Below are 23,725 nucleotides of genomic sequence, written 5' to 3'. Positions count from 1 at the left end.
ATTGGCCCGTTAGCTCAGGCTTCTTTATTAACTCTTGCAATGTGTATTAACCCATTATTCTTATCTATGTTAGTCACATGGCTCAGTACCTTTTTCAGCAAGGCAGATCACATCCTGCTTCTTGGGTGATCTGGGCAGGAGTCAGGAGGAATGGGCTTCCTCCTTCCCAGAATTCTCTTCTCATCGCCCCACCTCTACTTCCTGTCTGGTTGACCTGCCTATACTTCCTGCCTGGCCAATCAGGGTTTATTTAAAACATGATTGACAGAATACAGGCAATTCTCCTGTACCACTAAGTTGCTTCCACGGGCTGGGGAAATTCATTGGTTCCTTCATTCACCCATTCTCTTCATTACAGATGCAATCTAATAGAGCCTTAGGTAAACTGCGTCTGCTTCATCCCAGACTCAGGACCCTTCAGACTTGACTTTCTTTCCTCTCTCCAAGCAGGCAGTTTTCTTGGTATAGTGGAGAAGAGCCTGGACCAGGACATGATGTGCGTCCATGTTTTCAGGCCCCAGAGTCTGCTGTACTTTTTGCCTTTCCCAGGGTGAGCCAACCCCCAGCCTCACACCCCTGACTAAGGGCTTAGATGGACCCTGGCTGTGATAACTGCAGTATGGGAGTGTGTGTCATAGCTGGGGGTAGGCAGAAGGGGCTTAACCAAGGTCAGCGGTGTCCCTGGAAACTGGTACTTGTAGGAATCTAGAACATATTTTAAATTCAAGCCTGGTATTCTAAGTTGTTATGAACAAGTCGTTTTCAAGGGACCAAGCTAAGTCACATTTTATTTAACAACTTGTTTGATTTATAGTATAATAAATATTTAAGTGGGCTATTTATACTATTGTTTAAACATCAGGACAGTTCGGATTTCCTAACACATTACATCATTTATTATTTTTTATTTACATAATATGCTTAATGGTCGTATTTAGTTTTACACACCACCCCCACATAAGCCTGTTAGGCAGAGACTGTCACCAATAGAGTAGTTCTCAGCCTTCCTGATGCTGTGACATAGTTCCTCACATTGTGGTGCCTCCAAACACAACATTAGTTTTGTTGATACTTCTTAACTGAAATTTTGCTACTGTTAAGGAAGTGTAATGTAAATATCTGTGTTTTCTGATGGTCTCTGGCAACCTCTGGGAAAGGATCGCTTGACCTCCAAAGGGGTGGCAAGCCCCAAGTTGAGAACCTAGATTACTGGCCAGCACAAGGTAGCTGGATGTCCATGCAAGTTTGGAAGAGAATGGACATGTGAACGAATGACCCGAGGTGACAAATTCAAAGAAAGATGGGGAAAATGAAGGAGCATGGGAGGGGGAAGAATCTCTCAGCCTGGAGTCTGGCTAAAGAGCTTACCAACAGAGAGTCGAGAATTCAGCACACACAGTTACCAGCATTTTTTATAAAAGTTGCTATAGAGCAACCATTCTGGGGTTCCCAGGCCATTCTGGGGTTCCCAGAAAGTGGCAACAAGACACATTTTGCAGAGACTTATAAAGGCAGACCCAAAAGGCTGTGTATTTCCCACCAGGACCAAACGGGCAAGCATACATCCTGACGAATTTCCTGCCTAAATACCTCCCACCCAAATGCAATCAAGCACGTTGGTGTAGTTGGGTCAATAAAAGTTATTTAGGGGAGCAAAAACATGTGGCTTTACATAAATGCCAGCCTCGAGCTTCTCCCACAGTATCTGTCTTTGGGCCGGGGGCTTACAGGTTAGAGATATTTTTGTTTTATGGATCTCTTAGGCACAATAATTAAATAACTTTGACTCTTACAGTGTATGAAGTTAAATCTAAAAGGTTACTAAAGAACTTTTTTCTTTGGGCGGTGGTGCCTCATGCCTTTAATCCCAGCACTTGGGAGGCAGAGGCAGGCAGCTCTCTGTGAGTTTGAGGCCAGCCTGGTCTACAGAATGAATTCCAGGACAGGCAGGGCTGTTTCACAGAGAGACCCTGTATCGAAAAACAAACAAACAAAAAATTTTGGCTCAGAATTGTGGTAATGATCTTATTCTCCCTCTGTGGGATTAATATCACTACAGAAACGCTACCTATTGCTTCGGTGGAACCACTGAGCAGTGTCTCAAGAGAAACCTCGTAGCCACACTTACACGGACCTCTGTATTAATGTTGAAACCCAGCTCTGCTTCATATGGACTTAGACCAAAATTCTTTTCTGCGGCAAAGTCACAAATCTCAGCTTCACAGGAATGTGTCTCTATGACGGCTCAGGCTGCAGCCTGTAACCATTTGGAGCAGTGTCTACGCACACCCACTGACACGGAAAGGGGATGGATATTTTTGTGTGTAAATACATTCTATACATTTTTCTTTTATTGAAAATAGACTATTTTCTCACACAATATACTTCGATTATGGCTTCCCCTCCTTCTATTCCTTTACTCCGCCCAGTTCTCCCTTCCTCCCCTTCTATCTGGACCCACTCTCCCTTTCTGTCTTTAGAAATGAAACAGGCTTCTAAGAGATGAAGGCATACTAAATCTAATATAATATAAATATTGCTCTAGTTGAGACTTGAAGTAATATATTAAGTAAGGATGGGGAGATTGGACAGCCTTGTTTTTTTTCCTGGTTTTAGTAGAATTGCTTTGAGTTTTTCTCCATTTAAGTTGTTGCTGGCTATGGTCTTATTGTAAACTTCCTTTAGTATATTGAGATATATCCTTTGTATCCCTAAACTCTCCAGGACTTTTATTATGAGGGGTGTTGAATTTTCTTAAAGGCCTCTCCTGCATCTAATGTGGCTTTTGTCTTTTGGGTTATATGGTGGATTACATTTATTGAGTTAAGTATGTTGAACTATCCCTACATCTCTGAGATGAAGCCTACTTGATCATGGTGGGTGATCTTTTTGATGTGTTCTTGGATTCAGTTTGCACATATTGTATTGAGATTTTTTTTTTGCATCTATGTTCATAATGGAAATTGTTTTGCAATTCTCTTTATTGGAATTTTATGTGGTTTAGGTATCAGGATAACTGTGGTCTTGTAAAAAAAAGGTAATGTTCATTCTGTTTCTATTTTGTAAAGTAATTTGAAGAGTATTTGAACTGAAATTCTGATAGCATTCTGTACTAAAACCATCTGACCCTGAACTTATTTTTGGTTTAAAGACTTTCAATGACTGCTTCAATTTCAAGAGGAGTTATAGATCTGTTTAAATTGCCTAACTTCTTTTAACTTTAGTAAGCCGTATGTATCAAGAAAATTATTCATTTCTTTTAGATTTTCCAATTTGAGGTGATACAGGTTTTTTAAAGTATGTCCTTATTATCTCTGGATTTCCTCAGTATCTGTTATTATGCCTCCCTTTTTATTTCTAATTTTTTTTTTATTTTTTCTTTATTTTTTGTTTATTTTTTTTAGTTGTTGAAAAAAATTTCAGCCTCCTCCCCATTTCCCATTTCCCTCCCCCTCCTCCCACACATTGCCCCCTCCTCCCACTCCCCTCCCCCTCCCCCCTCCCCCACTCCATTCCCCCTCCCTCTCGAGAATGAAGAGCAGTCCAGATTCCCTGCCCTGCGGGAAGTCCAAGGTCCTCCCACTTCTATCCAGGTCCAGGAGGGTGAGCATCCAAACAGGCTAGGCTCCCACAAAGCCAGTTCATGTATTAGGATCGAAACCTAGTGCCATTGTCCTTGGCTTCTCATCAGCCTTCATTGTCCGCCATGTTCAGACAGTTCGGTTGCATCCCATGCTTATTCAGTCCCAGTCCCGCTGGCCTTGGTGAGCTCCCATTAGATCAGTTCCACTGTCACAGTGGGTGGGTACACCCCTCGTGGTCCTGACTTCCTTGCTCATGTTCTCCCTCCTTCTGCTCCTCATTTGGATCTTAAGAGCTCAGTCCGGTGCTCCAATTTGGGTCTCTGTCTCTATCTCGATCCATCGCCAGATGAAGGTTCTAAGGTGATATGCAAGATATTCATCAGTATGGCTATAGGATAGGGTCATTTCAGGTTCCCTCTCCTCAGTTGCCCAAGGTACTATCTGGGGACATCTGCGAGCCCCTCTAGAGTCAAGTCTCTTGCCAACCCTAAGATGGCTCCCTTAATTAGGATATATATTTCTCTGCTCCCGTGTCCACCCTTCCTTTTTCCCAACCATCCCATTCCCCCAAGCTCCCCCAATCCTCCCCTTCTCATGTTTCTCACTCCAATTCCCCTTAGCCCCATGCCACCTCACCCCCAAGTTCCCAGTTTTTGCCCGGCAATCTTGTCTACTTCCCATATCCAGGCAGATGACTATATGTTTTTCTTTGGGTTCACCTTCTTATTTAGCTTCTCTAGGATCACAAATTATATGCTCAATGTCCTTTATTTATGGCTAGAAACCAATTATGAGTGAGTACTGGATATTCTCTCCCTGCCTTATGTAAATCAACTAGCTTAAATCACACATTGACCCTCATCACTGACAGTGAGAGATTTCAGTACCCCACTCTAGACAGATCATCAGAAGAAAAGCTAAACTCTTTGTTTCATTGCTTCTTTGTATTATTTTTTGTTTGTTTCTACTTTATTGATTTAAGCACTCAGTTTGATTATTTCTTGCCACTTACTCTTTTTGGATATAATTTCTGCCTTTTGTGCTAGATTTCAAGTGTGCCACTAAGCTACTAGTATTAGATCTCACCAGTTTTTTGTTTGGTTTTATGTAGGCTCTTAGTGCTATGAGCACTCTTAGAACTGCCTTCATTGTATCCCATACGTTTGGGGATGTTGCGTTCCTTTCATTCATGTGTTCATTTTCATTCAATTCTAGAAAGTCTTTTTTTTTTTTTTTTTCTTTTTTTTGGTTTTTCGAGACAGGGTTTCTCTGTGGCTTTGGAGCCTGTCCTGGAACTAGCTCTGTAGACCAGGCTGGTCTCGAACTCACAGAGATCCGCCTACCTCTGCCTCCCGAGTGCTGGGATTAAAGGCGTGCGCCACCATCGCCCGGCTAGAAAGTCTTTTGTTTCTGTCTTGAACCCTTTTTTTATTCCGGAGAGAGCTACTCAGTTTCTACCAGTTTGCAGGCTTTCTGTTGTTTCTGTTCTGGCTGATGTCCAGCTTTAATCCATGGTGGTCTGATAGGACACAAGGGGTTATTTCGATTTTCTTGTGTCTGTTGAGACTTGCTGTGCGTCTGAGTATGTGGTCAATTTTGGAGAAAATTGTGTTTGATGAAATGCCCTTTAAATAGCTGTTAGGTCCATTGGTTCATACCATCAATTACTCTAGCATTTGCCTAATTTTTGTCTAGATGACCTGTCTAGAGGGGGTGTTGAAGTCCCCCACTATCAGCATGTGACGGTCACTATGTCATTAGACTGTAGTATTATTTCTTTTACGAACTTGGGTGCCCTTGTGTTTGGGGCAAGAATTTTAAGAATTAAAATGTCCTCTTGATGAGTTTCCTATCTCTTCTGATTAGTTTTGGTTTGAAGTCTATTGGCCAGATATTAAAATGGCTACATTAGCTTGGTTCTTAGGTCCATTTGCTAGGAATGTCTTTTTCCATTGTTTTACCCTATCCTTGATGTTAAGGTGTGTTTCTTGGATGCAGCAGAAGGATGGATCAAGTTTTCACATCTATTTTGTTAGTCTGTGTCTTTTTATTTTATTTGAGGAATTGAGACCATTGTTGCAGAGAGATATCAATGAGAGTGTTCATAGACTCCTGTTATTTTGTTGTGGTATGCATGTGTGCATGCTCATGCATTTTCTCCTTTTGATTTGCTGCTCTGGAATTATTTATTCCGTGTTTTCTTGTGTGTGACAGAACTCTTTAGGGTTGGATTTTTCTTGTAGCACATTCTGTAGGGCTGTTAGGGATGGATTTGTAGACAGATATTGCTTCACCTTTGTTTTCTCCATCTACTGAGATTGTAAGTTTTGCTCTAGTAGTCTGGGTCGGCATCTATGCTCTCTTAGAGTCTGCAAAACATCTATCCAGGCCCTTCTGGCTTTTGAGAGTCTCCACTGAGAAGTTGGGTGTAATTCTAATAGATCTGCCTTCATATGTTACTTGTTCTTTTCCCCTGGAAGCTTTTAATATTCTTTCTTTGATCTGTACGTTTAGTGTTTTTATTATTATGTACTGATGGGGATTTTCTTTCTGGCCCAGCATGTCTGGTGTTCTGTAAGCTTCTTGTACCTGGATAAGCATTTCCTTCTGTAGTTTAAGGACATTTTCTTCTAGGATTTTGTTAAAAATATCTTCCGTGTCTTTGACCTGGGTTTCTTCTCCTTCCTCTATTCATTCCCGTTGTTCTTAGATTTGGTCCCAGATGTTTTGTGCCAGAATTGGTTTTAGATCTAACATTGTCTTTGACCAAGGTACCCATTTCTTCCACGGTGTCTTCCATGCCCGAGATCCTCTCTCCCATCTCTTGTATTCTGTTGGTGAGGCTTACCTTTGAGGTTGCTTATTTGAGTTCCTAAATATTTCCAGATTTCCCTCAGCTTCAGTTTTCTTTATTGATTCTATTTTCACTTTCAGGTCTTGGACTGTTTTTTTTTCTTCCACTGTTTGTTTGTGTTTTCATAGATTTATTTAAGAGATTCTTTCATTTCCTCTTTAAGAACCTCGATCACATTCATAAAAGCTATTTTAAGGTCTTCGTCTTCTGCTATGTGGCAATACTCGGGGCCTGCTGTGGTAGGGCTGCTGGGCTCTAGTGGAGACGCATTTCTCTGCCCGTTGTTAATTGTGTTTTCATGCTAGTGTTCAGAGATTTGGGTTTGGAAGGATTGTAATTCTAGGTGATGATATCTGGTCTTATCTTTATTGGGCAGATATTTGTTCCTGTGTTTCTGTTGACCTCTCTGGTTTGTAGGAGAGTATTGGTGGCTTTGTGCTGCCCAGTAGGAAATTCTTCTGGGATCCTGATAGGTGTGACCACTGGGGGTTCCAGGTAAAATGTGTTTCTAGAACTGACCCTTAAAAATGGAGTTGGGATGGGCAGTGGTGGTGCTATCCCAGCACTCGGGAGTCAGAGGCAGGTGGATCTCGGTGAGTTCGGGGCCAGCCTGATCTATAAGAGCTAGTTCCAGAACAGGCTACAAAGCTACAGGGAAACCCTGTCTTGGAAAAAAAATGGAGTTGGGCTAGGTGAGGGGGGCCACCAGAGGGAGGAAAGCAGGGTGTTCCACCAGGGTCTGCTTAGTTTCTTGGGAATGGGAAAGAGAGTGTAGAGAGTCATAGCAGAAGGTCTGCTACAAAGATAGGGATGCGTTTCGGGGACTGAATTTGGAGTAACAGAGGGATAGGTGAAGATTTATAGTTAGCTTACCGGGTTTTCCTGGTCAGCGTAGCTTGTAGGTTCCCAGGGAATGCCTGCTGGAGTCGGGGGCTGGGAAAAAGCAATGAGTTGAGTGGAGAGGGTTAGGAGAGAAAGATCAGTGTGATCCCCTGGAGATGGGGTGGTGACTGCAGCAGCTGGTCTGCTACAGACCTGGGATAAGGCTGGGGGTCGTTTCTGGGGGTGTTAGAGGAGAAGCGAAGATCTGCAGTTAGCCTACCTGCTTCTCTGACCGGAATCCAATTACATTTTAAAACATATTAATATTTTCATTAATTCTTTGAAGATTTTATCCAGGCATGCATTGTATTTGGAACATATTTTCCTCTCATTCTTCCCCCTAACTCTTCCCAAATCTACCCCTATCCACCTTGGCATGGTTTTTGAAGTAAACGTGATGCGACCTATTATCATTTGTTAGAGATCAGCCAGTAGAGATCAGCCCCACCTATATTCTCTCCACTCCCAGCCCTGGCAGCTGAGTTCAGGGGCCCCTCCCCTTTAAAGTCTATGATTATATTTTCTCTGTCTTTCCATCCCAGCTCTCCCCATTATTAAAAGACCTCATTTCTCACAATTCAAGCCCACATACCTCACCAATGAACCTGGAAAGAATCTTAAATTATTTAAAGCATCACTGAGCCTAAGAATTGGAAAGTTTCTGACCTGTAGACTGTACCGGCTTGGTGAACAGAGTTGTAAGAACTATGCAAATTATGTAACTTCTGAGCCTCCGTATCTTCAGTGATGAGACGAGAACGGTTCTTTACATGCTTGCTTTCTTTCTTTCTTTCTTTCTTTCTTTCTTTCTTTCTCCTTCTTGGGTGGTGTTTCAAGACAGGGGGTCTCTGTGTAGCCCTGGCTGTCTTGGAACTCACTCTGTAGACCAGGCTGGCCTCCAACTCAGAGATCTGCCTGCCTCTGCCTCCTGAGTGCTGGGATTAAAGGTGTGTACCACTACCACCTGGATAATTTCTTTCTTTTTCCTTCCTTCTTCCCTCTCTCCCTTCCTCCTTCCCTTCCTTCCTCCCTCCCTTCCTTCTTTTCTCTCCCCTTCTGTCCCTCCTTTCTCTCTTTCTCTTTCTTGGGACAGGATTCAGGTGGCTTAAGTTGCCTCAAACTTTCTATGTACCTTGAACTCCTGAATCCCCTGCCTCTGCTTCTCTAGTCCTGCGATTATAAGTGCACAACACCACACTTGGCTTTTCACAAAGTTTTAAAGGGTGACTTTATGGCGTGTACAGTATGTAGCAACAAACAAACGTTAAAGTTATTAATAATCCTGAGAGGAGGTATTGATGTAGGATTGTACCGTGGCCTTCAGAGCAGCCGGCTCCAGTGAGCACAAGGCCTGAGGGCAGGCATACTTCTCCACTACCCATGTGGGTCCTGGAATGGACACTGGGCATCTCAACCCTCAGGAGCTTTCACGGGCTTCACTGAGCAGAGCAGCAAGTGGATTGAACTCTCTCAAGATTCACAGACACCATCCAGGAGGTGGGTCGGGCACACTCAGAGACTGTCCCACGCACTGCAAACAATCCTAGGAGGGAGGAAGGAAGCCAAGAGCCCTCCTGCAGCTCAGTTCCCACAAACTCCCAACTCTCCTAGGGTCTATAGCACCAAACAACTCCCTAAGAGGCCCTCCTTTGCCCTGCCCTTAACTACGCTTTTCCTCCTCTGCCTTAGCCCTTTCTCTGCACTTCCCCTGTGTGAACAGCCTGCAGGAATTTCTTTGTCTTGTTTGTCTGCCTTAGGCTTCTCACCTAGACTGGTCAGTTTGCAAGAAGACCAAAACCCCTGTCTCGCACATTCTGTTCCTTTCCTGCATTAGAGAGGAGGCCTGGCATGATTGGAGGGTAGAGAGGGTCTCTGGCAGTGAAAGGGTGGATGGGCCGAGATGGGAAAAGCCAATCAGAGGGTGAAGATCAGCTGCCCTAGATACACTAACTCACCTGACCCCCTGCTTAGCTATATGATGATTCAGGGTTTGAGGATGCTTATCAAGGAGAAACCTTAACAAAGGCACTAGTCATTGTGCGTGCTGGGCTTCTAGCTCACTGCCATTTTACAGATGGGGCCAGAGAAACTGGAATCAGATCCCCATCTCTCACTCTGCATAAGAAATCAACTCAAAGTGGACCAAAGCCCTTCACGGAAGACCTCCAACTCCGAAAGTGCTCTAGGCAAACACTTGAAGATAAAGGTGTCCTGAGGACTTTAGTAGCTTGGGAAGTAACAGGAGGAAGTAACAAATGGGAAGGCTTCACAGTTTCTACGCTGCAAGGGGACACTTAGCAGAGAGCCTGCTCTTTCCAGCTGCTCATCTTGAGGTAGGATGCCAGGAAGAGTCTATTGTCACCTCTGTCCTAAGGAGAAATAGCTGAGGCCAAGTCTTTTTGGTGCTGACTCCCTAAATCTACCTCGTGAGTCTTACCTTGGGATTTCTTGTCAAGACAACACAGAGGGCCAGAGAGACAGTGGCTCGTGGGTAAAGGAACTTGTTGCCAAGACAGACAACCTACGTTCAATCTCTGGGATCCATGTGGTAGAAGGAAATACTTGACTTCTGACCTCTAACCTCTATGTGTGTGCCACTAATACACCTGGCTTATGCACCCCTCCACAAAAATAAATAACCCCCCCATCCCCACCAGGATTTCACCAGGTAGCTCTAAATCTCAAACTGGAACAAATGGTTGGGGGTCCTATTTAACATAAAGCAGACCTGGCCTCCGGGTTCTCCCAGCATCCCTCAGTCCCTGTTACAGGGTATAGCTTGTATATCCCCACCCTCTATGGTGAACTCTTCAACCCAGGGGCTGGGCTGCCCTTCTCCCAGAGGTTCTGCCCTCTGTAGTCCAGACATTATGGTTATCTTCCCTTTCTTGGACCTTTGGCCTCCTGACTGTTGCACCTGGTTCCCTTTTCTTCCTTCCCCTCCCCAGTTCCACAGGGCTCAGCTCAGTCTGGTCTGGTTATGTCCACTCTGAAATTTCCCAGATATCCCTGCCTCTGGCTATACTCTCCCACATACCTATAATAAACTTTCTCCTCTACCAGACCTAGGAATAGTCATGTCCTTTCCTTTTCATTTTTTCATTCAGTAGCCTTGACTGACTCACTCTGTAGACCAGGCTGGACTCGAACTCAGAGATCTGCCTGCCTCTGCTCCCAAGTGCTGGGATTAAAGGTGTGCATCGCCACCACCCAGCTCTTTCGGTTTTTTTGTTTTTGGCTAGGTGTGGTAGTGCACACCTTTAATCCTAGCTCTCAGAGGCAGAGGCAGGCAGATTTCTGTGGGTTCAATGCCAGCCTGGTCTAGTTTTAGGCTAGCTAGAGCTGTATAGCAAGACCACGTCTCAAGAGCAAACAAACTACATGAAAACCCGGGCGACGCACAGGGTCCATCTCAGGTGCCATCCCAGGAGAGAAGGACAAAGGGGTCAGTGACCATGCCACTTTGTCAGGGACCAGCCTTGACACAAAGGCATCTTGGTCCATTCTCCATGTTGCTTATGAAGAGTCACTTACAAAGGAAAGTGGTCACACCTGGGCACTGCAAGGCCAAGGAATAGTAGCAGCAGCTGGCAGCAGCTGGCAGCACCAGGCGGTTCTCAGTCAAGATCCTCTCCTCCCAGATGACCCTAGGGTGTTTGTATTTAACGAGTACAACATCTTGAGCCAATGGCGTTTTTTTGTTGCTGGGGGAGCACATTGGTTTGTTGTTGTTGTTGTGTTTTCTTATTTTTTTATTTTTTTTTTTTTGAGACAGGACTTCTCTGTGTAGCCCTGGCTGTCCTGGAACTAGCTCTGTGGACCAGGCCGACCTCAAACTCACAGATCCACCTGCCTCTGCCTCCTGTATGCTGGGATTAAAAGTGTACCATCACCGGCTTTTTTTTAAAAAAAAATATTATTAGCAGTAATTCTTTAAAAGTATGTTACCAGATGTTGTCAATCACCCAGAGTCCTTGGATCATTTTATTCTCAGGGAAGAAACACTGAAAGAGCACACTCAGGTCCAGATCTGAAGCTCCTACTGAAGGTCACCATCACCCACTCATTCTCCGCTCCCTTCTGATTGGTCATCCTCATTCTCCGCTCCTTTCTGATTGGTCATCCTCATCTCCGCTCACTTCTGATTGGTCATCCTCATGGCTGAAGGCCTCTGCCTTCCTGTACTTGAGTTTTCTCTAATCTCCTGAACTTTGTTGTTGTTGTCCTAGACTTTGGGCCTAGGGTCTTGTTTATGGTGGAATCAGAGAGGAAATACATAATAAACAATCCCTTCTTCTTGGTGCGGGTCTGAAGATCCTTGTTCATAACTCCAGGCAGGGAAGCCATATTTGGGGGGGGGGGGGGCGGGATAAGCAGAGAATCCTTGGAAACCTTTCAAGGGGCAGAGCTATTTTATATTTTGAGATAGGGTCTTGGCCCAGCTTTTCTAGCATGGGACCATCAGGTCCAACTTTTGTTTTTAATGTGGAGACTTGTTTGAAGTATCTTTGCCCATCTACTTACTGCCAATATCATCCTCCTTATATCTTTTATGTCCTTTATGTTAACTCATGAACCAACATTTCTTCCCGGAGTTGTTCCTAGTCCGGCCTTGTGCTGCTAGCTGGGCCTCAGCTGTATGAACAGCATACACACAGAGCAGCCCCATTCAGCCCTGACAGCCGAGGGGCAGCCAACCCCAGGAGCTTTGGTCTTTAGTATACAAACAGCAAAAGGAGGGAGACATCTAGCTGGGACAGAGAAGTAAGATTTAACGTCATCATATTTATTACGTTCTGGAACAATACACATTCACATCTCTTGAGTACAGTACATTTGGCACAATAATGTTTACAATGAAATTACACTAATGGATGGCGAGAGGTTAAAATCACATCCAGAAAGGAAAAAAAAAGTGTACAAAGAAAGCTTCACAATACAAAATAAAACCCCTAAAATTGAATACATTTTCTATTAGCCAGAATTATTCTGCACATCATTTAAAAAGAGGTAATTTTTTAAGCCTTCTTTTATTTTTAAAGCAAGAATGAATTGTGTTTTCACTGTTGGAGGAAAAAAACATGTTTCTACTTCACAAAGTCCATCAATGAGAGGAATGGAGGAAGGAAATACTATCCTTCATGTAGGCTTTTGGCATTTTTTTTTTTGCAGTTTATTTTTTTTCTAAAAGTTAGAGAGTGAGAGTTGAAAAGACAGGAACCTGGCAGAAATGGATCAGTGTGGCTATCCTCAACTTGGCGGCACTGGAGCCCGAGCACAGGGCCCAGAGTTCCACCACTGCGTCCCATTCCCTGTGCCTAAGCTCTTGCTGAAAAGACTCAGTATCCGTCCAAGGAACTCACACCAGTGTGGATCTTCATTGGATTCAAATCTGCCTGTGTGAGAACAGCATTGGCCAGAGGTATCCTAGCCAGCCGGTTATGGGCACCGAAAAGGAGCCAGGGCGCTGACTGCTTACTGCTTGCTGGTGGAATGTATTGTTTGATTTCCCAGTAACAGTGCCAGTTGGCTGGGAAGAAGGGCCTAGCCCCCACTGTCATGTGAATACCACCAAGCCCTGGAAAACAGCCACTTGGTATTGGCCTTGGCTGTCCAACATTCACGATAGTAAAGGAAGCGGAGGACAAAGAGAGAGGGAGAGAGGGGAAAAGAGAAAGAGAGAGAGAGAGAGAGAGAGAGAGAGAGAGAGATTATATGATATCTGAGTATGATGGGCGTATTATCATGTTTTTCTAAACAATGAGATGATACCACCATGAAGATGTTTCTGTGCTTGTTATCCACTCCAAAAGATAGTCTTCCCCCAGTATGTCAAGTCACTGAAGATAAATTAAATTAACCTAATGTTCTTCATCACTTCCCTGGTATGCCAAACATACAGATTGATACAGCATAGTATTTAATATTTGCAATCATCATAAGAACAGATCACAGTTACACCTGAGTTTTTCATTAAAAAAAAAATAGCAGAAGAGAACTGAAGGTCATTATCAGTAAGGAAGGCTGTGCTCAGCCAGATGCAAATAGGGACACATTTAGTATGGGCCCAAAATAGTCACTGTCCAAGCTTGGCAACCACTATGGAGAACATTCCTCTCCGTCTGCCATCTATATCAGGGCGTGACGGAGCACAGGAGAACCATGTGAATTTAGTATAGCTCATCATACGGTTACATCTTTAACCCAAAAGGAAATAAACAAATACAAGGGGCCCCAGCCCTCCCTAGAAAGACACATACCTCTCTCTCAGTAACTTGAACCGATAGCTGATAAGAGGATTGCACCTGGACATTATTATAGCTATTCTTTCATCGACTACAGTTGTATAATATGCCTGAGCATGCAGCAGTTGATACCTCTAGATTCAATGAGTTAATTCCACAGGCCTTGCAGCAAACACTATATACAAAAAAAAAAAAAAAAAAAAAAAAAAACCTCAAATGTACAAAAGGCAAAAAGCTTCGTTAGTGCCACTTTGCCACTCACAAGTATATTTAGGGGCAGCTGGGAAATCCACGTGCAACAGTTGGAATGGATTCCATTCCCTGCTAAATCAGTTCAATAAAATAGGTAATCAAATGACCTTCAGGGAACATATACACAAAGCCACAGAGAACCCTTGGGAGTCAGAGACTAACACTGTCAGCATTATCTATGGGAGGTAATATCAGTCCATTAAATAGAGTCCATGTGAATTGCCATCGCGTGCCACCAAAACTTTGGCCACATCCCGCTACCCTGTCGGTCTTCAAACCATTTGTTCTTCAGTCTTCTGACGCCTTCTGCCTGGCCCAGGCTGAGCTTCCTTCCTCGCATTCCCACGCAGATACTGCATTTTACACACCGAATGTTCCAAACCACAACACAGTGGTACTGCCATTTTGTAGAAGTGCACAGAAGATAGAGTTTATGCTGGGAACTTGGGGGGGGGGGGGCGGACCGGAGCAAGAATTTGGGAGTTGAACTTTTCTGGAAGCTCAGGGTCTCGGTTGTTGCTCTGGCGGCCTCTGTGCTCAGGGGGAATTCTCACAATGATCAGCCAGAGTTTCCCTTGCTGCCTTTGCATAGCCCTCATGTGTCACTAAAGCACTAGTAATAAACTTTGGACGACTGGATTCTCACTGTGCGTTAGCCCTTTAATATCTACCTGCATTCACACTGGGATGTCTATCTTTTGGCCAATTAGAAAGTGAACTTGGTAACGGGTTTGTTTTTTTTTGAAATGTTAGAGAGTTCAAACTCAAAATAATTTCTTCCAGGAGATACAAACGTACACAACTTTGGCATGCTCAAAAAAGCTAGAACCAAAGCAAGCAGGAATGTGCAATTCCAGAGCGAACTGACACAGCTGGCCAGCCTGAGCATCCCCGGGCTCCCCCCAGCAAGGGCGTGCCTTGGGGGCACCTGCCCTTACAGAGAAGAAGCACCAGTTTCATCCTAGGTAGGAGGGTAGGGATGACAGGCTGGGGAGGAGGAGGGATGAGAGGAGAGGAGAGTCAGGGTTCCATATCCAGCGGCAGAGCCAGAGTCCTGGTGTTGGCTTTCTTTCTTTGTTTTCCTTTGTAATAAAAGAACTGAATTGCTTCAGGGTTGCAGACGGACGGACAATCCAATTCCCCGCACTGCACACAGCTACCCACAGAGCGATACAATTCAAATCGTGTGTTTCTGGTCGAGTCTAGACCCAAGAGTGCCTTCTGGTCACTGGGAGGGTAGGGAAGGACATGGCCTGGGGTGAGGGATTGTAATAAATAGAGTGGACACGGGACTGGGGCTCTGGGGAGGAGGAATAGTTCGAGACCTTCCGAGCCTCTGCGACGTGGAATTTTCCCACCCTCTTTGCAGCATCAGCTAATCCACCCGAGGCAGCTTCTCAGGGCATCAGGTCTTCGCCAAAGTAGGAGAAGCCTTTGAATTCCTCCTGGTTGATCTGCTTCACTATTGCTTCGTCCACAAGCGTAAGGATCGGCTCCTCCCGGGTAAAGTCCTGGTCAAAGTTATTGACGTCTCTTTTGGTTTTCTGTGGAGAGAAAAGAGAAGGTGCTGTGTTGAGGCTTGACGTCCTTCCTGAGGCCCCTCTCCCCTGCAGGGAGACTGGGCATCCAGGTGACCAGCCTCTCGCCAACACTAGCCTCTAGCTACTGGGAGCAGATACAGGGCTATTCCAATGAGGTAATAATGGATGGCCCCAGGACCCAGAGGTGAAGAGGAGGAGAGCAAGAATGAGTTAAGGTGAGAAGGAAGAGGGTGCGTGAGTATGACGGAAAAGCAGGGAAGTGGGATTCCCGCGGGCTGAGTGCGCAGTGTGGGTATGTGTGTGTACGTGTGCGTATGTGTGTGCGTGTGTGTTTGCGCAGGCTGGGAAGCACAGCTGCTATCTCCAATCACCTTTTAGCATCATTGTAAGTGTCCATCTCCTTGAAGACAGTCCTTGTTGTACCCAGGGGATAAACTTAAATCCATCTGCCCAAAGTCTCCCATGTTTTCCACAGAGACAGGCTTGATAGCCTTGCCATATCTGCTTCACAGACCTCTCTGAGGAGAAGGATGGGTCACCAGTAGGACAGGGGGAGGCCTTCTTTGACTCCCATCCGCCCTCATCATTACCTGACTTTATGGTCCCATGGCTTGGTCATTATTACAATGTTGATTCAACATTGCTTACAGTGTTTCCATACTTTTGTCTATACTAGTGGTTCTCAACCTGTGGGTCGAGACCCTTAGAGAGGGTGGAATGCCCCTTTTATAGGATCACCTAGGACCATCGGAAAACACAGCTATGTACATTAGCATTCATAACAGTTATGAAGTAACAGCATAATTTTATGGTTGGGGTCACCACCACATGAGAAAATGTATTAAAGGGTTGCAATATTAGGAAGGTCGAGAACCACTGCTCTAGACCATAGGGCCTTCCTTCTCTTGGTCAACTTTAGGTTGATGGCAGCTCTGCCGCAATAAATAAGAATCTACTGAATTAAGTCAGAAAACCTACAATGACTTCTTCCCCAGCTCAGAAGGACATGCCCACTAGATATTCAAGTTTCTAGAGGAAATCTATGTGTTCCTGGTTTCTAGGGCTTGGGTAGAGGGAAGCCATCAACACACCCACATATTTATTCTGGTTTGGGGAGAGGATCAGGAAGTGTCAACAATACCCCCACCTTTAAGGGCTTACACCTGAGTAAAAGAGCCAGCGTGCTTGTCTGGGATGTGCTGTTTTAACTACGAAGAACTTCCTCAGAGAAGTCAGGATTTGGCTAGGACCTGAAGAATGGTTTAGAATGCAGTGGTACAGATGAGAGGAAGGTGGGATAAAGCAGGGGTCAAGAACATACAACACACAACAGAACAGGGGGTCTTCCGAGCTACCTGGGCCAGAGCCCAGTGAGGGATGGTCAGAAGGTAAGGCTGGAGTCTGGCCACAGAGACCTTCAATGCCAAGCCTATAGAACTGAACACTGTGTGGGGGTCCAGTGGAAAGGCTGGAGGCCCTCCAAACAGTGTCTTTTTAGATACTGGTTAACTGGTAGTTAGTGGCCTAGATGACGAGATACACCTCATAGAAACGTTAGAGTCACTATTTAAAGGATTATTAGTAAGGAAATATGCTGCCCTCAATGGAAACCCGTAACCTTAAAGGTTAAAACGTAGTCTGTGTTTGAGACAAAGCTACCTGTTGTGTCTGTTTTTGGACAGTCACCATGAGTGTGAACAAATTCAAATCTCTGAGAAATTTTAGAAGAAAGAACCCTGGTCCATTTTGCTTAGGCTAGACTTCCTCAAACTCAACATGAAACTTTCCATCCTGAGCTCCTGAATAATGTCTTCAAAGTTTCCCAAGAGGAAAATTCTACAGGGAAGTTGGGAGGTAGCGCTCCAGAGCTTCTGAAGGCATCTTCACGTTCATTCGCTCATTCAATCCTTGGGCCAGGCAAGCACTTTGATTCCAGTTTTCTAGCAGAGGCAACTGTGACTCAGAGAGGTTTGGTGGCTTGGCTGGGGTTACCCTACTGGGAAAGAGCCAGACTCCTATCCAGGTCTTAGTATGATGCCTCCTCCCCTAGAAGAACTTAAGGAGATGTGAACCCTGTAGAAAGGGGATGATGTACAAGACAAGGGCCAAGTCCAACCAGGAGACATGTTTTTAGCATGTTTTTAGAAGAACCCAATAGTTTTTTGTTGTTGTTGTTGTTGTTGTTTTTAAGTCAGAAGGGCCTGGCACAGGCAAACAGGGAGATAGCTGGAAATCACAGTGAGAGGGAATAGAGGAGGCTGGCAGAGGAGCAAGCCCAGTGACCCAGATTAGACAGGATGATGGACAAGAAGGAGCAGGGATGAGCTACTTGTCTGTGAGTTACTGAGTTCGGGGCAGACACCGTGAAGGAAGACAGTGTAAACCACGAGAAGACAATAAATGTCCAGAAACAGGATCTGTGGCTGAGTATGGCTGTGGTCTCTTCGGAGGGGATCTCAGACGTAGTGTGGTCTTCTCTGACAGAAAGGTTGGCCTGGGGCAGGATTAGCTCTTCTCCTTCTGGGGTGTCTGAGCCAGAGGAAAGGGAGGACCTGAGCAAAGAGCTGCTTCAGAGAGGTTCCTAGGGTGATGTAAGCCGGCTGTGGGGCGGTGGTGACTGGGGAAGAACATGGCAGCAGTTGTTCTGAGGAGTCTCTGTGAAAGGAGGGAGGGGTCACAGAGCAAAAGGATGGGGAGGGCTGTGCTCAGTGAAGGATGGACAGAGGGACTTCGGGGGAGGGGGGGGTAGAGAGGTAGCAACGACTTGTAAAGTATCAGGCATTGTCCAAGGGCATCTAAGTGGCACATCTTCTAGTGGCCAGAGTGAAAGGCTCCCGGAGGAGGAGGTAAGATCCACAGGGTAGGGCAGGAGGAAGGATCCATTTGGAACATAGCTAAAGATGAGCTGAAATTCCAGGGCAGGGAAATGTCTGTCCTGGTCCACCCTTCAACTAGCTACCAAAGAGGGCAGGGTGCACAGAAGGAACCTCAGAAAACCCATAGGCTCTACGGCATTAGCTGCCTTTGTTTACGTAATGGCTCGCATTTCATCAGTTAGTCGTTAGTGACGGATTAGTGCTCATTGCTCATAGGCACTGGCTTGCTTCCTTGAGGTCAGCTGCGCACAGCGGTGGATCAAGAGTCCACAGTGTGTCCACGCTTCACAGCTCGCTGGTTCTGTGTTTCGAGAACCGGGCTCAGCTGCTACATCTAGACCTGTAGATGACCTGGAGAGTCGTCTAGTCGTTTCTCAAGGGAATTCCAGAATCATCTGAGTGCATTCAAGAGAGCACCCCATTTTCCCCTCCGACAGGTCATCTAGGAATACTGCTGGGCATCAAAGCCATGTTTGTACGTGGCAGCCAGGCGTTCTACCATAGCGTCACATCCCCATGCCAGAGGATCCCACTCCCGCTGGCCTCTACAGACGGCGGGCCACAGCCAGAGGATCCCACTCCCGCTGGCCTCTACAGACGACGGGCCACAGCCAGAGGATCCCACTCCTGCGGGCCTCTACAGACGGCGGGCCACAGCCAGAGGATCCCACTCCCGCGGGCCTCTACAGACGGCGGGCCACAGCCAGAGGATCCCACTCCCGCGGGCCTCTACAGACGACGGGCCACAGCTCCTTGCACAGCTTGGCTCCTGGCCCTATTTCCCTGAGAGATATTGTAAGTGCATGTTAGTTACCCATTTCCAATTTAAATAGATAATAGCCCCACGGGATGCAATTCCTGACTGTTGGGGACGGGAGGCTTGGGACATTTTTACAAAGCCTCTCTCCCTCTATCGCTGCATAGGCAGCATAGGATCCCCAATCGGAAAGGGCTGAGATGGTCTCCTTTGTTCACTAATTTTATTCTTTCCAATACTTCTGCTTTCTTCACAGTACACCCAAGACTCAACTGCACAGTTCAAACTCGGACGTCACTGGTCAGTCCACATGCCTTCCCAGTGCTCATACTGCGTTGCCTAACAAGTGTTGCTGGGCACATGGAACATCATTCTGACTCTGCAGACCTTCCCTCCTCTACAGCCTTTCTCACAGCCTCTGGGCCACACTCAGGGAGGATGCACGGAGAAAGACAAAGACCGCTGTCTCTGATATTGTCTTTCCCTGCTTACAGGACACTGATGTTAAGCTCTGTGGGCACTGTTTTTCTGTCTGTGAAACTGTAGAGGTGACAATACCCTACAGGCTGCCAGGTGTATTAGGTGAGCACCTGAAGGCAGTGGGCACCGTGTGCTCACAACAAACAGCTCTCAAGTGTGTCCATGCCACTGAGGAGCATCTTGGAAGCTAGGGGACAACCCTGCATCTCTCTCTATACCTCCAAATCCTAAGACAGTGCTACCTTGGGGCCTACCTGAATGACCCAGCACTTTATTTACTGATTGAGATTCTTCTACAGTACCTTGTGATTCTGAGAACCAAGTCCCAAGTTCCAATGCCTGCTCACTTTTAAGGCCTTTAGGATCCTGTGCCTGTGTGTGTAGTTGGAACGGTGTGCTCTGCCATCACTACTGGGCACTGCTGACCAGTACGAGGCTCCACACTCACAGGGTGTCTTCATGTCCCTGTGCTTTGCACAGCTCACCTTCTGCCTGGAGTACACCCTCTCTTCCCAGCCTGTAGTCCTTTTCTGTTTCTCTTTCCTATCTCAGTGTGAATGCCCTTCCCTCAGAAAGCCTTGCTTGTCCGCTGTGAGTGATCTGAGAGGACCCTTGTGAGTGGATGTCCACCACTTCTCCATTCTTGCATACCGTGGGCCTCCCTGCGAGCCCTCTACAAGCCGGGATGGGCTTGAGCTCACCGTTCCAGCCTCAGCACGATGCCTGTGATTGATGTCTACAGGCGTCTGCTGGAAGAAATGAATGAGCATCTCCTGCTGCTGCTGTGTCTAAAGCAGCAAAGTGACCTGGATGCAGGGCCAATGGCTGCCGTTCTGCCAGAGAGGTTTGTCTGACGGGGAAGTGGAGGTGGGAGAGGGGCGGGATAATGTCTGACTCACGAGGAGTCTGCAGTTGGACAGTCCAGACAAGGCCCAAGCCCCAGGGCCCTATGAGTGGGAGTTAGGCCTAACTGATGGGCTCTCTTGTCCTAGTGCCCCAGGCAAAGTTAGCTCTCTAATTGCTGCTACAAGATAGGAACAGTAACCAGATGGGGTTTGGGGAAATTCCATCAAGGCAGAAGCGTTTAGGGCCTCGAGTTCTAAGATGAGGTGTTGGGTATGTATGTTAGAGGTCAGCATCAGAGGAAAACAATTCCTGCTTCCTCTGGCATTTCTTCAGCAATGGAAGCTTAGGCTCCAGAGATCCAAACCTGGCTCCAAGGAAGAGGCATGTTTCCGGCATCCACAGTGGGGGATAGAGGAAGAATTTGGGGAAAGCAGCTTCATAGCTTCCCACATCTGAGAGACTCCACCCAAGAAACAAAGCCCCAGGGACCCAACTTATCCTTTTTAGGCCAGGAGGCCCTCTGGGTAGCATGGTAGACCCCAGCCAGCACCGAGGTGGGTTTCTGGTTACTTTTTGCCTGGCAAGGGCGATTCTCTCATAGCTCTCATACACTGAGCTCCTAATGCCAGCTCGTGGAGGAGCTGTACTGTTTGTCTCTGTGACATCTGCCTCTGTCCTGATCTGACGGCCAGATTAGTTGATGACTGTTCTCTTATGGTCTGTGTCATGGGACTGGCCCTCGAGTGTCTGTCTCGCTGGTCCCTCTCAGGCTCTTCTGCTTGGTGTGAGCGACAGTGACAAGATAGCACAGTGGTAGAGTTCAGGAAACCACACCGTACAGTTGTGGCTGAAAACAGGGGTACAAGATGCCTATGGATGGCCTCCTGTTAGGCTTCTCTTGTCTCCCTCAACACCAGCATTTCCTGACTCCCTGTCTTCCCAGGTCCCCACAGGTTAGCCTCTTGCATTTGACTCTTCTAATGTGTCATATGGGTCACCTTCCTCTTGGATAGTCCTTGAGGTATCCACTGCAAAGGAGGTGACAGGAGATAGATACTTCATGTTTATGAGCTAGAACTAATTTTTATTTCATTTAAACAACTCCTCCACTGTAAAATGTCAATATTCTAAGTTTTACTTTTTCCCCTTCATAGAATGATCCAAAACAAGAAACAAGAATTCCAATCAGGAAGCTGCTTTCTCAGCATCTACTAACTGGGCCTTTTGACATGCATGTTCATTGCAAACACATGCTCATCAATAGAGCATATGGAAAGAGGCGCACACACATGCTGGTATGTAAAATTAAATGGAATAAGGAGGGTTTTATTCTGGAGTGCTGACTAGCTAAAATGAGGGCTGGGACAGAATTTCAAGTTAACTCTCAAGTTAGAAACTTCTCTAAACACAACCCTTTACAGTTCCTCCTTATTTAATTATTTCATTAGTTATTTAGTTATTTTTGATACAGAGTTTCTCTATGTGGCTCTGCTGTCTTGGAGCTCTCTTTGTAAATCATGGTGGCCTTCAATTCAGAGACCGCCTGCCTCTGTCTCCGAGTGCTGGGATCAGAGGTGTGCGCCACCTCTGCCCGGCTAAGCATTCATTTCTATAACTCTCATCTGGGAGGGGGAACTGGGAATACACACACTTGGAGCACTTCCCCACCAGTCAGAAGTTCACGGCTTCACGGGATTTACCATTCTTTCTCTAAACATCCCCAAGTGAAGTAATGGAACTTTCTAGATTCTTGCTTTAAGAACACTCAGCTCCGGGTAGCTAAGCTGATTCAGAGGGTAAAGGTATCTCCTGCCAAACCTGAAGACCTGAGCTGGATCCCTGGGATGTGCATGGTGGAAAGAAAGGGACCAACTTCTGAAAATTGCCCTCTGATGTCCACTCGTGCCTGAGCATGCCCCCATACACATAAATAAGAAATGTAAAAATATCAAAAATAGCATCCATCTAGAAATAACCCCATATTTTCCTAAATACTATTCTTGAATGCTAGGAGATCATGTGCCTGTCTCCAACTGCTTGGCTCTGTTGGCTATTCTGTCATGTTCAAGTTGGCACAAGCTGGGGCAGCCACAGCAGAACCTTTGACCACAGGGCCTAGGGCAGTGGCTTAGTTCCAGATCTACATGGGAGTCACTTGGGAGGGCCCTAACCAATATGGTCAGTGCTCTACATCCAGAGAGTCTCCTTAACTCCTCTGAGGTCTGGCCTGGGCATGAGCTATTAGGAATGCCTAAGTGAGCTTTATAAAGAGTAATTCATGACTTTCTCTTGGGCTTCAGTTCCCTCTAAGGAGTTCTTGCCCTAATCTTTGTAGGCTATGTTTCTCTTTTGGGGAAAATGCACTGCACACATGATCACAACTTTGCTTCATTTAATTTTGTTTTTTGGGGTGTGTGTGTGTGCTGAGTATGTGTGTGTGGTATATGTATGTGTGTAGGTATGTGTAACTGTGTGTTGTGTGTGCTGAATGTTGTATGCATGTTATGTGTGTATTGGTATGGTGTGTATGTGTGTTGCATGTATGCATATTGCATGTGTGTGTAGGGTGCGTGTGTGTGTTGTGTGCATGTATGTGGTGAATGTGTGTGTGCATGGTATATATGTGTGTATGCTGAGTGTGTAGGTTGTGTGTATAGTGAGTATGTATGTTCTATATATGTATATGTGTGTGGTTTTATGTGTTTTGTTTGTGGTATATGTGTGTAGGTGTGGTGAGTATGTGTTGTGTTCTGTGTATGTGGTATGTGTGTGTGGTGTGGTATATGTGAGTGTGTGGTGTGTGTGTGTGCATTTGTGTGGTGTGTGTGTGTGGTATGTGGTATGTGTGTAGGAGGGTGCTGGGGATAGAACAGAACCCTGAGCTTCATGCATGCTCAGCCAGTGTTCTGCCACTCAACTACAGCCACAGCCTGTCCCTGTGTAACAGAGGCTGTTGGTCTATCAAAAAAAGCACAGCTGTCCAGAAACCTAAGCCTTGCTGCAGATCAGGAACTTGGCTCCACAGTGGTGGGGCTCGGCCTCTGTATTTCAACAGCTCTGAGGGATTCAGATGCACAGCCTGGCTGAGGCTATGTACGGAGGGTGGATCACTTTCTTTTTCTTATGAGCTTCAAAACAGTCTTTTGGATGTTGAAAAGCTTGTTCAGCAGCCCCCAGTCCTGGATTCAGCTCCTTGAAGTTCATGCTAACTGGGCATTTCTTTTCAGTTTCTCTCTTCCATCTATACTTGATACTTCTTGAAAAATAAAATAATAAAATAAAATAACAGAGACATCTGAAAGCTTGCCAGTGAACCACACTGGTTTCTTTCTAAGCCACTTTGAGAGGTAGGATGCTCAGTAGCTAGCCTTCATGCCCTCTGCCTGACCACCTAGATCAGAGGTTCCT

General features: G+C 45.9%; 1 protein-coding gene across 2 annotated transcripts in view; it reads right to left on the bottom strand.

Annotated features, from left to right (window-relative positions):
- Nucleotides 1–12,085: 12,085 nt before the first annotated feature.
- The window catches only part of Prkce (protein kinase C epsilon), a 525,963-nt gene continuing 514,323 nt past the window's right edge, over nt 12,086–23,725 (bottom strand). The window contains exon 15 of one of the 2 annotated variants that reach the window (XM_041630988.1): nt 12,086–15,361. In XM_041630988.1, coding sequence (XP_041486922.1) covers nt 15,215–15,361 — 147 coding nt within the window. In that variant the 3' untranslated portion in view covers nt 12,086–15,214. The remainder of the gene's footprint in view (nt 15,362–23,725) is intronic. The other variant, XM_041630989.1, reaches the window with a different exon arrangement.

The sequence above is a fragment of the Microtus oregoni genome, unplaced genomic scaffold, assembly GCF_018167655.1.
Source record: "Microtus oregoni isolate MIOR12 unplaced genomic scaffold, Mior012 000036F_ref0000092, whole genome shotgun sequence".
NCBI classification, from domain to species: Eukaryota; Metazoa; Chordata; class Mammalia; order Rodentia; family Cricetidae; genus Microtus; species Microtus oregoni.
Note: the sequence above shows the minus strand (reverse complement) of the source record. Positions and strands in the feature narration are given on the sequence as shown.